Genomic DNA, 16,045 nt, shown 5'->3' on the forward strand with positions numbered 1-16,045 from the left:
ACACTCTCAATTTGTCAGGGGGGAGGTGCATTCTGACTAGGCCAGATTTAGTCTGCTGCCCCTTTTGGCATAGTTTTTCCCCATATGCTGTTGAGGAGGTTCCAAAAAAGATAAGAAAAATCGGATCCTCCCTTAAAGAGGGCACGTATCGCGGTGAGACCTGGAAACCAATACCCTGTGTTGTGGGTGGGTTTCATTGATCAGCCACAACACCCGATTGGAGGTCCCTCGATGCTGGGTTCAATCGGGCCAATGGGGCAGAGTCCAAAGGGATCAAGGGACCGATTTATACCCATGCATGTAACCCAGAGCTTCCCCTTTCGGCGCGTGCATTTGGAACACCCGCCCACCTCTTCCTATTTTCAGGGCTTGTGCGCTTGACCTTGCTATGCCGTCGTGTGTCATCTGTCGTTGGTACAGGGGCACAGCAGGAATTTCCCCACTTGGCGGATTGGCTGTTGCCATTTGGGTTTCGCCTGCTGCGTAGCAAATTGTCACAACTTTGTAAGGTTGCGGATAGGCTCTGGTTCAGGTGATAGGGATGGGAGAACCGACTCCCAGAATGCATTCTGTTTGAAAACCAAGGTACCACTGTATACAATACAATACACCTCTATAGGGGACTTCTGAAAAGTCTTCATCTCCCTAGCTGGCATACCAGAAGCATAGAATCATGTCCTAAACCTAAAGCATCTTAAACGCTACGAGAGGGGGGAAGAAATAATGTACTGCCATGAGAAATGGATGCTGTGTTGCAAGGAAACATTCCAGCGAGGAAAATACAAAGAGGCACTCTATAGGGTTGTATCACATTTTCTTTTATTTGTGTATTATATAAGCAATATTAACTTGAAAGCTGTTTACGTGAATTCTGACAGAAAGGATGAAACTATATATGATATTTTCTGCAAATTTGCCATCTCTTCTGTGACTACCTTTTAAAAGGTACTGCTTACAATACTTTATTGTGCTAATATATTGTTCCTTTAAAAAAAAGGGGGCCCTGGGAAAGCCATAGCTAAATGCAGCACTGTCTGCAAGGGCCTAGTTCTTGCTTGAAATGGCAAACCAGTGTCAAAATTGTACACTTCAAACTACAGGTGGGAACTCCCATGGCTGAACCAAGCACTTCCCATCAAAAAGAAGATATAGAGGCAAACATATTACAGGTTAAACTAGGCTGGAATATTTCCCTGAAATCCACTGCTCAGTGCAGAGGGATTTTTATTTTATTTTATTGTATGAAACAGCATATAAATACTTATATATCTATTTTTACACCAAAATTTCTCTAGGTGGTTTACAAGATAAAATAGAATGACAGTGGGTTTTTGTTTTGTTTTGTTTTTAAAAAGAGTAAATGCAGGTACTATTTTTGTTAGTTAAAAGAGTTTTAGCTTATTGTGTTGCTGTCTGTTATTTGCATTGTTAGCCACCATGATTAACAGAAAGATGGGTTATAAACACCGTTTATTTAAGGCTATGATTCAATTAATCTCAGCTGTCCCCAATATGATTATTTCCCAGTCTTCTTGGCACAGAATCCCCAGGTCACTGATATTCCTTTTACCCATAGGCCTGGTCTCTTTATGCCAATTCCTATTCCTTCCCAAGTGCTTTTCCCACCTATGTTCAGTTCATTCCATTTCCTCTTGCTGCTTCCCTGCAAGTGAGCTCCCACTGGCCTATCCTTTCCCCATCTATCTCCCCACAATTGTCCAGCCTGATAAAGCCTTTGGAGTTTCATAGAACTGTAGAGCTGGAAGGGAATCCTAAAGGTTGTGTAGTCCCACCCCCTGCAATGCAGGAATCCTGCCCACAGCCATCAAAAGTTCTTACTCTAATGCAGTGATGGCCAAACTTGGCCCTCCAGCTGTTTTGGGACTACAATTCCCATCATCCCTGACCACTGGTCCTGTTAGCAAGGGATGATGGGAGTTGTAGTCCTAAAACAGCTGGAGGGCCAAGTTTGGCCATCACTGCTAATGTGTCAAGAGTAGGGGGGCCATGTGCCCTACTTTACAGGGGATGATCCTCTGCTTTAATGTGCCCTTTTATTTTTTTGGCAATGCTAAGTGGCCACCCTAGTCACAAGTTCATACCCCAGACTCTAGTCCTACATACCCTCCAACATTTCTCTGATGAAAATAGGGACGTCCTAAATAATAACAACAACAACAATAACAATAATTTTACTATTTATAACCCTCCCAACTGACTGGGTTGCCACTCTGGGTGGCTTCCAACATATATAAAAACATAATAAAACATTAAACATTTTTTTAAAAAACTTCCCTATACAGGGCTGCCTTCAGATGTCAGATAACTCCATACCCTCCAACATTTCTCTGATGAAAATAAGGATGTCCTAAGGAAAAGTGGGACATTCTAGGATCAAATCAGAAACCAGGGCGGTTTCTGTAAATTTGGGACGTCCCTGGAGACCCTATGGGCACTTAGACTCTAAGTCTTAGAGGATCTGGTCCTATATTAGTTTTGGAACTAAGTTGCTAAGCACACTGAGTCTGTCGCTCAGTTCTGTGGTCTAGGTAAGATGGCTATTGCTGAGCTTTTACTTAGCTGGAATCTTGTGCTCAGTAAGAACCACACACTGAAAAACTTCACAAGCACAACCAGCACAGTAACAACCATTCACACAAAGCCCATAGTAACTGCACAGTTAGTCTACCAATCACACTATTGCTCACAGACAGGTCCCTTAGCAATGATACAATAACAACAGTCAGCAATAGCCAGCGATGTCACAATTGCTCAAGAGGATGGGTGACTCGTATGTGCTTAGGAGAGCATGTTTATTCAGAAGTAAGTGTGCTTTGGATTGCAGCCTTAAACCACACCTCCTTTCTCTCTCACACAATGATCAGGCAGAGGCTCAGGTATGCCAAGCCCAGCCTCCATATGGCTTTACAGGTAAGCGGCAATTTGACTTGGGACCTTAAGCTGATAAGCAGCCGGTACAACTGCAGCAGATGAATGGAAGTGAGATATTCCCTAATCCTGGGTCCAGACAACAGCCAGACCAGGGTGTTCTACAGTATCTGAATACTGTCCTGTGTAAATATTCATTTATTCTGCCAGTTACGAAAGTGTTGAAAGTCACTATGCATGCAAAGGTGGCAGGGACATGGTATGGCATGCAAAATATCTGAGATACAATTCCCGGCATATGTAGGGGGGAAAGGCAAATAGTGATATGAAAGACCTCTGTCAGAAAGCTGCTGCTACTTAAGAGTAGAGATAGCACATCATTGGAAGTTTTCCATGCAGTTCTTCTTGCAGGGATTGTGGTCCAAAGTCTGGTCTCTTGCCCTAGCTGCAAAACTTACACAAAGACATAAAATAAAAATCAATCAATCCACCATATAAAATTAATTGCAGCATAGTACTTTATTTACCTGCAAGGGAAGAGACAAAAATTAGTTTAGGAACATACCATAAATACACAATAACACACAGGTGAGACATTGAGAGCCCTGATATTAAGATCACACACTATTTAAAGAGATGGGGGGGGGGCAGGTAGAGAGAGATCTACCTGGAGCCAAAATGGCCATAAAGAAAATGCGAGGAATGAGAATGTATATTGGGAAGAAATTAACTTCTTGGGTAACCTAGTCCTAAGATATAAAAAGGTAAAGGACCCCTAACAGTTAAGTTAGACAGTTTTTCCGGGACATGTGGCCAGCATGAATAAGCTGCTTCTGGCGCAACAGAACACCAACACCAGAGCAGCACAGGGAAATGCTGTTTACCCTCCCACTGGAGTGGTACCTGTTTATCTACCGTACTTGCACTTTTTGGCATGCTTTCGAACTGCTAGGTTGGCAGGAGCTGGGACTGAGCAATGGGAGCTCCCCCCGTCGCAGGAATTTGAACCGCCAACCTTCTGATCGGCAAGCCTAAGAGGCTCAGTGGTTTAGACCACAGCATCACCCGCATCCAATAGTCCAAAGATACTAAGGGCCTTTAGCAATTAAAACCAGCACTTTGAACTTGCCCTGGAAATGGATCCTGGGCACTAACATAATATTGTTGCACACCACCCTAATCACCACAGCAGTGCAAGATTCAGGGGGGTCTCAGGTGCTCTGAAACCAGGGTCTGTGTTTCCTTTTGGACCAATGAGGCACAGTGGAGTCTGTGGTATCTTTATGATATAAGGTTTATTTACACCTGTACACAAACTGTGCTTGCTGTGGTGGGAGTTCCAAACATCACATCCCAAACGGCACCAGTTTCTTCCAAAGGCGGCAGCATCCCTCCCTTGGCAGTCTGCCTCCTCTGCACCCAAGGATCACATTTCTTACCTGTTCTAACCTTGCTAACCTAAGCCCTGGCCTTCTGTAACACAAAGGGAGGCCCCACTCACTTGCTTCCTCACACCTGGTGATTGATGCTTTGTTGTGCTAATACCTGCAGGCTCTCACCTCAAAGGAAATTAGGTTGACTCCATTACCTTTGAACCCATGTTAATTTCACAGGATTAAGGATGACTGGCACACTGTCCAGCACACAGGGTCTGACTTAATTAGCCTTCACCTGTGCTAATTAAAGGATTAACTGGGGTTATCACACAGTGTAAATACACCTGAGTCTGGCTATTAACTCCAGGTAAATTAGCTTTGACACCCCTAAACCTTAAGTTAAATTCTAGCACCGATAAATCAATAACAATAGGATGAAAGCATCCGGTCCCAATTTAAGATTTTGAAGAACTCTTTTTAGATCAACTGCCACTTCTAGATAATTTTCGAAGGCAGCCTCGTGCAAGATGCCTTGCAATAGTCTTACATATGGGGACACCAGAGCATGGATACCTTTGTCCAGACTATCGCATCAAAGCATGGTCCTGGCTGATGTACCAACTGGATAATTTCTCGTAATTTTATGCTGTGAGATCTTTGGGTGGTATGCAAATTATTTAATTAATAATAGATTAAATAATAGATTAAATTAATTGATAGTTTAAATATAATAATATATTTCAAGGCAGCTTCTAAGCATGTATCGACAATGCTGGAGGTATAAGTACCCCATCCAACCCATTACTCTGCCCAGTAATGTTGGTATATATGTTGGAAGCTATCCAGAGTACCTGTTGCAACCCAGTCAGATGGGTGGGGTACAAATAATAAAAATCATTATTATCATTGTTGCTGTTATTATGGAGTCCGGCAGTGCCTCCATCCTTTCGATAACCTTGTTGCACGGGCCAATCTAGTTATTTTTTGCATCGCTAGGCTTGTCTGGTGTATCGGATTGCTGGACAATGGATAGGATCAGGCTGTTACTTCTAATCTGAAGAGAGAAAATGCCCATTTTATGTTAGCAGGGCCACTCTTCTTCTGTCACTTGCATTTGTTTCACCTAGGGCTCAGGATGGACAGCTGATAACTTTATGTGTGTGTGTGAATCATTATCCCTCGATCATCTGCTATAAAATCAGACCACATACATTAGCAAGGTACTTTCCTGACCAAATCAGTGGCTGATTTCGAGTTTCCCAGCAATTGTGGGAACTCAAGGGTAGGGATATGCATTGCGTGTTACTTGTGTGCTGCTCAAGAAAAGCCCCGCTGCCAGGAGCTTATATACCCTCATAGCTCCGCAAGGACAACTTTACTGAGGGCTCCAGGCGGAGCTCCGCAGCGGAGACCCTGCCTGGGAACCTCCTCGGCCGAAACGCGCGCGAGGGACCTCCTGACAGACGCCCGCAAAACTCCGGCCCTCAGAGGGAACGAGGGAGAGCGGTGGGCGGGCCCTTCCAAAACCTCCTCCTTCATTTCCCTTCACCGATTGGCTTCCTCCCGAGAGGTGGGAGGCGGGATTGGCCGGCGCGTGCGAGGCTTTCCGGGCGGGATTGGCCGGGCCGGCTTTCCGTCCCGAGGTGGTGCGTCTCGACTGCCGCCGCCGCCGCCGCCGCCCTGTCGCCCTTTGGCTTAAGGGGAGGCGGTGAGTTCTCGCGTCCGGATTCTTGAGGGCCGGCGGCCGGGTGGGCTCCGGGGCGCGCCACTGCGGGCCTTGGCGGGAGGAAGAGGCAGGCGGGAGCTTGGCTGGTTCCCCGCCCCCTCGCGGTTCTCCTCAGAGCGGAGGCCTGGGGTGGGGGAGGGGAAGGAGGCCGAGCCGGCCGCCCCTCCCCCCTCCCTCTCCCCCCCGGTCTCCACCCGGGGTTGGTTCTCCCCGTGACCCGCCTGAGGGGACGGTGCTCTCCAGGAGGAACCGCCGTAGCTGGGTACTCTGTGGGGTGGGAGTGGGCCTGACAGGGTGCGACGGGGCCTCGGAGGTTGCGCGGTGCCCAATTCTTGTGGGGGGGGGGAGCTTTGTGATGCGCAGAGTTACGTGTTTGTGTGTGTATACATAGCGAATGGGTACGTATACCTTCTTGTGTGTGTATATATACAGTGAGGTGTGAGCATGCTTCTTAGCGCGGGGGGGGGGGCTGCGCGTGATTGGCGCACGCGCGTAGGTCGCGCGAGAGTGGTGCAGCGAGGGGGCTGAGGGTTGGCTCCCTTTTTGACAGGCCTGCATTTGTTTCGGCCCGTGAGAGGTTTGCCACGGGCGTGTGATGCAAAGCTTCTTTCCCCCGCCTACGTTCCTCCTCCCCACGTGGGTTTGATTTGGGAATGGAGCAGAGAGAGAGAGACGACTTGCACTGAGATTTGAACTGGGAACCAGATGAATTCTTCGGCTCTCCATCGGAGGCCCGGAGATATAAAATGTGGGTTTTTAATTTGCCATCTTCTGCACGTGTTTTCGTATTGTAAGCACACCTGGGGCTTGTTGCTGTTTAGTCGTGTCCGACTCTTCGTGACCCCATGGACCAGAGCATGCCAGGCACTCCTGTCTTCCACTGCCTCCCGCAGTTTGGTCAAACTCATGCTGGTAGCTTCGAGAACACTATCCAACCATCTCGTCCTCTGTCGTCCCCTTCTCCTTGGGCCCTCCATCTTTCCCAGCATCAGGGTCTTTTCCAGGGAGTCTTCTCTTCTCATGAGGTGGCCAAAGTATTGGAGCCTCAGTTTCAGGATCTGTCCTTCCAGTGAGCACTCAGGGCTGATTTCCTTAAGAATGGAGAGGTTTGATCTTCTTGCAGTCCATGGGACTCTCAAGAGTCTCCTCCAGCACCACAATTCAAAAGCATCAATTATTCGGCAATCAGCCTTCTTTATGGTCCAGCTCTCACTTCCGCACCTGGGGCTTATGTAAAAACAAGAGAGAGAGAGAGTCATTTTGACATAGGATTCTGATTTGGAGGTAACAGAGAAGCAAACAAGATGGAATGGTCTTTATGCCTCTGCCGTATATAAATCGTATGAGAGAGGGGGAGCTTGCAAGCATATACTGATATATAAAAAGGAGTAGGGGAGCAACCTCATCTGCCCCTAAAGCACTTTGCTGCTTTAAGCAGTTTTCCAACACCAGAAGTGAGCTGGCCAGAAACAAACAAACAAAAACTATTAAAAGCAACAGAATGCTGGGGGGGGGGGGGGTTGTCAGTAAAATAGCATGCTTGAGCAGATAGCATGTAATACTGTTTTAGCTGATGGTTGATACGACTGGTTCAATTGCTCCTAAAGAAGTTGTCTTGCATTTTGTTTGGTCTTCTGGGTCTCCCAGAAGAGTTCTACAACTCAAAATAGTGAGCGTCTAGTACACCATATGATATTTCATTCTTTCATTCCCATGTTGTTTCTTCCTTCAGTCTGTCTGCTTGTAGTTACCATACTGTGTTTGCATGCTAAACATTATTTATCTGTTTTGTATTCTTTCCTACTTATAAGGAACTTGGACAGTTGGGTGCACATAGAATTACTCCAGTTTCAAATTCTCTTTATTAAAACATACAGGGTTTAAGCAAATAAACCCACCTTTTTATTTTGTTTTTGCAGTATTGATCAAGCTGGAAATAAAGGCATCATATTTGAAAAAGTAGTCTTAACCTAAAAGCTGTTGTGGTATATTGGGCCTCAGTATGTTTCCTGAAGAAAGGGTTAAAACTTATGACTGGTTGCTCACAGAATCCAAGTTTGGAAAGGCTCAAAAGCCCGTTCAGTTCAGCCCCTGCTCCAAGGGCAGACACGTTCTCCTCTTTGTTCTCATCAGACTACATAATCCAGTATGTTCCAAAGAGAAAAGTTTTTCTCATGTAAAATGTCACATCTGCTTGGCAAAAAGATATGTGTCATTGAAAGAGAGACACTGATAATTAGTTTTATGCCCCTTTCCTCTGTTAAATAAAAAGAGGGGGGGGAATGCAAGCTTAAACCTACTTTTCAATATGTTACACATTGATTTAATACAAACATAAAAAGTATATAAAAAGGAGCAGGAAAACTTCTAAATGCAGTGCTTTCAACTCTTAAGAAATTAAATGTACACTGGATAATTTAACGGTTTGATTTGGTTTGCAATTTGGTAATGCACTGGTGGAAAAACTTTAATCTTAAGGTCTGCATTTTCATTTATTTATTAAAAAAATTGACTCCTTTTCATCATCAGTGTGGTCCCAAAGCATTGCCTGATGGGCAGCCTTCAAGGAGTCATTTGACAAATGAATAGAGCAGGGTTGGTTAGAGACATGGATGGAGAAGGAGGAAGAATCCTGAAGGCTGGATAGAGAGGTTTTTCGTGACACATTAGGGCTATGGAGTGCACATTCCCTATTCCTGAGTTAGTAGATGCTGCTCAGCTTAGAATGCTCAAATGGTAAAAGATTGCAATATGGTTTCCAGTTGATTGGTAGTCAGATTAGTTGATTTCAGAAAATATAAGTTCAAAAAATGTGCTTGATAAGACTTTCCAATTAAGAAATTTTGATCTGGTTCCTCATGTGAAAATTGTGAACATACTACTTTGTGTCACACTTAATGCAGTTATAATAAACAATGAATCCTATTCTTTTCTGACTTGGGTGTTTTTGGAAGATGATATCCATATCTGAGATAACATGCATGACAAGCTACTTTAATCTATTGGAGATGGGCACAACGCATGACCTGGAAATCTTTAATCCTAGCTTCAAATTTATCTCTTTTTGCATTGTATGAACTGCTGAAAAGCAGATGTGTAAGTGACTTGTGCCTCCACTGTAACAGTTAAAGGAGAATTCAAGTGGAGGCCATGTGTGAACTCAAGGTTCTTACAGAGCTGGTGCATTTGGCTTTCATGAGTATTCTTTGAAAGCTATCGTGAAAGTACGACTCACTTGTGTTGGCCTTGATAGTTTGCTTATAACCAAGGCCTGATGCAGATGTAAAATTCCTAATCTCAGGATCACAATTTAAGAGCAGGGATAGCTAATGTGCAGTCCTCCAGATGTTATTGGATACCATCAGCCCCAGTCAGCATGGTTAAGGATGTATGGGAGCAACATCTGGAGGGTCACAGGTTAGCCACCACATTTAGAAACCCCTGGTTTAATTTCCTCCTCCCCTTTTGGAGATAACTATTATATCTGCACCCATGTTAACACATTGTGTGGTTAGTGTCAAATCAAAGTTTGCCTCCAGGTATGCATGTTTGCATACCCTGATTAAATTTAACTGAGGCATTAACAAAAGTGGAAATGGAATAATTTCCATAGGAGAGGAGACAAGGGAGAGCAGCCTGGCTTAGAGATGTGGAGCATGTTGCTTGTTCCAGGCTTTACAAGACAACCTAAATCAATAAAACATGTTGTATTGTAAGGATAAGAAAACTAACCATGCAAGACCTTTGAACATACTTTAGGTGCTTCTGTTCTTATCATTTTTGTTGTAATCCTAAACTGTGATGCATCAAGTATACACTTTAGAGATAATTACTTAAGTTATATCACTGCGCACAACACCACTATTTTTTATTTAGCTGCAAAGTGCCGCTGGCATGAATTTAAAATGTTTATTGTCTGTTTGAAGATGATTTCTTTAATATTACATAAATAGTTGAAGTGTTGTAGTTCTAAATCCCAAACTCCTGGAATCTGAATATCTCAGTAGTGCCACTAGTCCAAAAAATGTTGGAGTATTTGTAAAGTGTATGCTTTCTGCAGAATTTCACTTTTCACCTGGCAACTGTGAATTATGAAATGGCTCCGTATTCTGCATGTTTAGTTAGTTTAAAATGAAGTAAAATAAGAACTGAATCAGAAGTTTGTTGTGAGACTTTCTAAGCCAATCATAATTATAAATTTTGGGCTGCTGTGCATGGATAACTTATTCTGTTATTTCTGCAAATAAGTAATAGAGATAGTTGTGGAGAAGCTGAGGTAGATGATCTCAGAAGAATAAGGGGAAACTGACTTTGGGGGTGAAATTGCTCTAATAAAAAACATGTTCATGTACTATTCTGTGTTTTATTATTTTTAAAAAAACTTGCAGTGCAGTTCATGGTGACTTGTTCAATAATAGTCTCCACATCTTCTGCTACACCTTCCCAAATGCCATTAACCTACAGACCAACTCAGAAAGGTCTTGCAATATTTTTGAAAAATGCTTGGAATTTGGCAAATTCTAGGAAAAGAATTAAATAGTTGCCACTGAGAATACTTTTATAGTATTGATGCCTGAACATGGCATGCACATTATATTGTTGAGGTCATTCTTTGTCAGACTAAGATCACTCAGTGTAAGGTTCTGTGGATAAATATTAGCACCATCCTAGAGGACTACCTCTAGAAGGAATGGTGTGCCAGAGGAAGGGTAGGAAGGAGGAAGATGGCTGCCACAAGCAGTAACTGTCTCAGCAGTGGTGCAAAACTAGAGGAAGTCAAGGATATGGTTAATTGAGGATTGAAGCAGTGGATGTAGAAGGACCTACCTGCCTATTTAAAAAAAAAGAGAGAAGGAGACAAGCTCTGAGGAAAAAATGGAAAAAGAAAATATTACTAAATGGTTATTGGCTTAATAAAGCAAAAATGGGCTGTTCCAGTCTTCTGAGATCTGCTTTAAAAAAAACCTAACAAACAAACAAACCTACAATCCTTTTCCTAATAGGAACATAGTTTGCTTCTAGGAAGGCAGACGTTTGGTTCATCTAGCTCAATGCTATCTATGCTATTTGGGAGCAGCTCTCCATATTCAAAGAGGAGTCCTTTCCAAACTTTCTGATAAGTATTCTGATTCAAAATTTTCCAGAAAACCCACATTACTGATCATGAGGCTCCAAATGTTCATTAAATATTGGTCTGTCTTCCAGTATCCAGTGAACCACAGACTACCTCTCTTTGTAATAGATGAAGAACAAGTTATACCAGCTCAACTGCATTCCTCCTGAATAGGCTCTGAGGAACAGAGAACCTTGTAGAAAGACTTTTGTTAAGGGTTGGAAGGGGCACTGGACTTGAGATTTGTGGGAAATATTTTCATCACAGTGTTTTCCACTTGGCATTAGAGAAGGATTGTATGACAGATACCTCAGAGAAAGCACTTTCATTGCAGGGATAATCCCCCAAAGCATCATAGGGCAGCTGATATTTTGTGTTGTCAGAATCTCTACTGCAGACTCCCACTGGAATAGGAAACTGCAGGAACAGACAATCTCTTTCAGTCTGATGGATTTTCTTTGCTAGTTGAATACACTGATTCTACAGTTAGTTTACATGCACCACCAAAGGGGTTCAGCAGTAATGAATATCTGAGCACCCAAAGGTTTAAATGTTTGTGGCCAAAAGCATGTTAATGATATTCTGTCTGCCTTAGATCACAAGTCCTGGTGGCCTGTTATTTCAGTTTTGTTTGAATTTGGCTTCACTAAAGGTCCACAAATCTGTTGCTAGTGGCATTCATATATGTATAGATTTCCAGAGACCGTTGATGAAAGCCTGTAGTATATCCTCCATAGGGATAACGGGCTTTGAAAAGGCTGCTGGCACAGAAGGCAAAGTAACTCTTGACATGGTGCTCTGCTGTGCACTGTGTTGGGATTCAGTGTCATTGATTGAAGGTTGGGGGTTGCCACAGATACTCATCTCCAAAGCCCCTCACATCTCAACTGGCTGTTAAAATGGTTGACTAAGAAGTTGACCAGAATTATTTGCGTCATTCTTTAGTGGCTCTGCTGCATTCAGTCTCTTATTATGAACAGGTATCACATGAATACCAGTACTAAAGACCTTAGCCATAAGGAAAGTATGAGCACAGTGTACCATCAGCATAGGATGGCATCAAGCCCCGTGCCTTCCTATGATCTCTGTCAGTAGCCTCTTAGATGTATTGGAAAGCTGATTAGCTACCCTTTCTCCTGTTCCAGAACCTCCCTGCCCAGAATGCATCTGAAGCAATGTCACCAACATGTCATGATCAACAATACTGAAAGCCATTGAAAGATCCAAGAGGATCACTAGGGTGTGATTTTCTTTGCCCATTTCAAGGCGGATAAAGCAACCAAGATTGCAAGTTCTCTTTGTGATATCTGCTATGAATGCCAAATAAATGAATGCCAAATAGATAGTGGTTAAAAATGCTTGCATCTAGATGTGCCCAAAATGGAAGGACGGTTATTACAGTATTTTATTTACAGAAGAAGAATATGGAAATCAACAACAGCTAGTTTAGAGCATTGCTACTCAAAACTGGTGGTCCACTGGTGCTGGTCCACAAGTCATTGGCTGCTGGTCCGCAGCAATTCTACCATAGCCCAGGTCGGGTGGGATGCTTTTGGGACCATATATGCTTTGGGCGCTGGTCCAGTTGGGTGGGGGGAGAATTGCTGGTCCACCACATCAGTTTGAGAAACACTGGTCTAGTGGATCTAGAGTACTGCAGATAGGAGGGCAACTTGTACACTGCATTCAATGAATGAAGCAATAACAAAGTGCAGTGTCTGCTGACTGCTGAGCATTCACTAGAAATTCTGAATCTAGTGTGTTAGTGATTGCTTCCAGTCATAGAATTGTAGAGTTGGAAAGGGACCCCAAGGGTCATCTAGTTCAACCCCCTGCAATACAGGAATCTCAACATGCAGTCCTCTTTCCAGTTGAAGCCATAACAGGCCCTATCTGGAATGCTGACTCCATTAACACTAGCAACTTCCAAGGGAACTGAATCTAAGCAATTTTATATGCAAAGCAGCTGGTGTATCATTGGCAAGAAAATGAGCAGTTCCTCAATTTTCAGGCAAAGAGAGCCTGAATTTGTCAGAACAATTTCCATGTAGACTAGACAGATTGTCCACACAGAAGACCATTTCCTTAGCAAACTATGCTATAGCAGTGACAAAGATCATTTAAAAGGCAGTGGCCAAACTGTAATAACAGCAATCTCATTTCCATTCCCTGGAGGATGTATTTCTGGACCAGGAAAATATATTAAATGTAGTATATGACCTACTATTTATCAGCTAAGCATTTTGGATAGATCCCAGATTGTTAAAGACGGGAAATCCTGAACCTGTTATCCTGGCCTTTGATGCACATATGCCAAATTATTCAGAGTAAGAACTCCACAACCATTTTGACCAGGAAATAATGTATGTAGGATGGTTAGATGACAGCAGAATCTCCATTCTAACTCGGACCATCAAGATAAGGAATTTGTTCTGCTTTGGCTAGATTGCATGATTTTATTGTGTTATAGGCAAATAAATCTTTATAGATCACAGCTGCTTCAATCTGTATGTCTTGAAAAGTTATCTCTAAGAGAGCAAAGTGTCTGCCGTGTTTTTGTCCTCTTAAATGCTTGCTGCCCAGCAAGCGGTAGTTTTTGATGGCCTAAACTAGGGCTTTACTGTTTTGTTTTTAATTCTATTTTGTTGCTCAATATTTCTTGAATAATAATGTGAATACCTGAATTGTTTGAGTCATTCCTTGATGATGAACTGCATATAATCCAAAGCAGAATAGGAAGATGCATTAGAGGAAGCATTTTGAAACAGGCTTGTTTCATTGGCACCATAAAGTTTCTCTCTAGCATTTATAAGTTATACTCTGCCTTGTAAAAGGACCTTGCACACTAAAATTGTTTTTGCAACAGAAGTTACTGCATTCTTTAAAAGTGATGTAGTTAATGCACAGAGAATTAATACTTTTATAAATATAAAAGATTGCTTGTAGGGACATCAAAACAGACTTTGAAAAAGTGTTTTGTAAGATAATGTTCCTGAATTACCTTCTTTAGATCTCTTGGGAAATCTATAGCTGTAAATGAAATAAATGTGCAAACCTAATGATAGAGTACATACAGCTTTTTTGTACTGAGCATAACTATTATAGACAAACTTGGCCTTTGTTTAAAAGATACCAATTAAAATCATGTGATTGGTATCACACAGGTTTCATGGACAAATAAAATGATAGATCTGATGGACTGAGGAGATGGCGGGAAGAAAACTACTGGGAGAATATGGATCATATTGAAGTCTTTTCTAACAAGACCCTGCTGAATTGCAGTAGGTATTACAATTGTTGGAAGGAGATATCTACTAGAATAGGTCTGGAAGAGCAGAGAAAATGAAGTTTTAGTTTGTTAGACATTTTTAAAAATGAGTTTCCATAAACAAAGACGAGTTTCAGTGTCAAAAACAGTTACTTTGCGGGCTTGCACACTCCTTCCTCTCATCATGGCATTTTTTCCCTCTGCATCGTGTTTTGTAGGTAACTACAGCTTGCCATACAAGATATGAATCAGGAAAGCCATGATTATTGCCAACAAAAGTTTGCCTACAAACCAGAATTCACAAACCCACTTCAGATTGTGGTTTCTTATTCTGGTTTGAAGGCAAACTTCCATAGCTCATCTGAATAAATGATTAGAACTCATTTCTCCAACTCTAATTAAAGATTTATATTAATAGAATTACTGCCAATCAGGGTGCATGACTTGGAAGTAGTTCATGTAGTATCTCTGTTTCCTTCCTTGCCTGCTTGATGTTGGTTATTCTTGTTTGCTTTTAAAGCAACTATTCTAAAATTATTACTGTTATTTTTACTTTATCTTAGAAGGCGACAGATGGATACAGATTGCAAGGGATAACTTTACTGCAGCATAGTCTAGGGAATGCAGATAAAAAAGGAAAAGAACTATATTTTATACAGACACACTGAGAGAAGTAGCAGAAGATCCATAAGCCTTAAGGCAGGACCTTATTTTAAGCTTTTTATAAACAAAACTATACAGCACTTAATTGCATTTTTGGAGCTTAACAAATTATAAATATTAAGATACAAGGCAAATGTACCATAGGCACAGTGAATAGACTTTTCATTTTCTTCAGTACATCTTTATCTTGTGATGTTCATTGGTGTAGAGTATATAGAGGGCCACTAGCTTAAATGAGTTAAAGACTCCAATTCATGAGACCACAGGTATGTCAGCAGCTATTAGCTTATTGAAATCTCTGTGCCCGGGGCATTGTACCTCTGAGTATCAGTTACTGAAAGAGAAATAGAATGGGTATCACCATCAGCTTCCAGAAACAGTTCAGCCTCTGTTGGATGCACAATGTTGGGCTCTTTGGTCTTTGATCTGATTGCGCAAGGCAGTTTGCGTGTCCATTCTTTGCGTGATCCACGCTTTAAAATCTGCTTGACTGCCATTGCCTCCTATCTGAACTTCAATAAAGAACAGACAGAACATCAGAACCTGCCAGCACTGCAGCAGACGTTAATTTGTTTCTATTATAACGTGAGTTTCCCAATTATAATGTGAGTTCATGTAATCCATCTTGTAATTTTGCACTCTCCTGCCATCAGGTTGAACAAGCAGTGTTTGTGCACGCTGCTTGCCCTAGTTCCATTATTTCTTCTTATGGAACCCTCACCTGCCTCACTCATCCTCTTTTGCTTCTCTTGTATAAAAATCTGAGATTGCAGTGCTTTGTAGTTTCAGTTCCTATACGGTAGTAATAAACCAGAAGTGGAGCAGACTAGATCATAGTTGTGACTGTAAGGAGAAGGGATAGAGTCAATTATTTAGAATCACCTTTTGAGCCCTAATATTGTCCTTTGCAACAGAAAAATGCAAGCATGTTGTACTCAGCAACTGAATCCCCCCATATTTAATGATAATATGAAGGATTATATATTTAAATAGAATCTAAGCATAAAATA

The 16,045-nt window shown here is 42.2% G+C and overlaps 1 protein-coding gene across 7 annotated transcripts in view; it reads left to right on the top strand.

The window, feature by feature from the left end:
• The first annotated feature begins 5,844 nt into the window (after window positions 1–5,844).
• The window catches only part of PJA2 (praja ring finger ubiquitin ligase 2), a 34,960-nt gene continuing 24,759 nt past the window's right edge, over window positions 5,845–16,045 (top strand). For 2 of the 7 annotated variants that reach the window (XM_028749597.2, XM_077936149.1), the window contains exons 1-2: window positions 5,845–5,973; window positions 14,269–14,385. In XM_028749597.2, the coding sequence (XP_028605430.2) occupies window positions 14,340–14,385 (46 nt within the window). In that variant the 5' untranslated portion in view covers window positions 5,845–5,973; window positions 14,269–14,339. Of the gene's footprint in view, window positions 6,014–6,282; window positions 6,390–14,267; window positions 14,386–15,558; window positions 15,621–16,045 lie in introns of those variants that run through there. The other 5 variants (XM_077936144.1, XM_077936145.1, XM_077936146.1 and 2 more) reach the window with 5 other exon arrangements.

Source organism: Podarcis muralis, chromosome 11 (genome assembly GCF_964188315.1).
Source record: "Podarcis muralis chromosome 11, rPodMur119.hap1.1, whole genome shotgun sequence".
NCBI classification, from domain to species: domain Eukaryota; kingdom Metazoa; phylum Chordata; class Lepidosauria; order Squamata; family Lacertidae; genus Podarcis; species Podarcis muralis.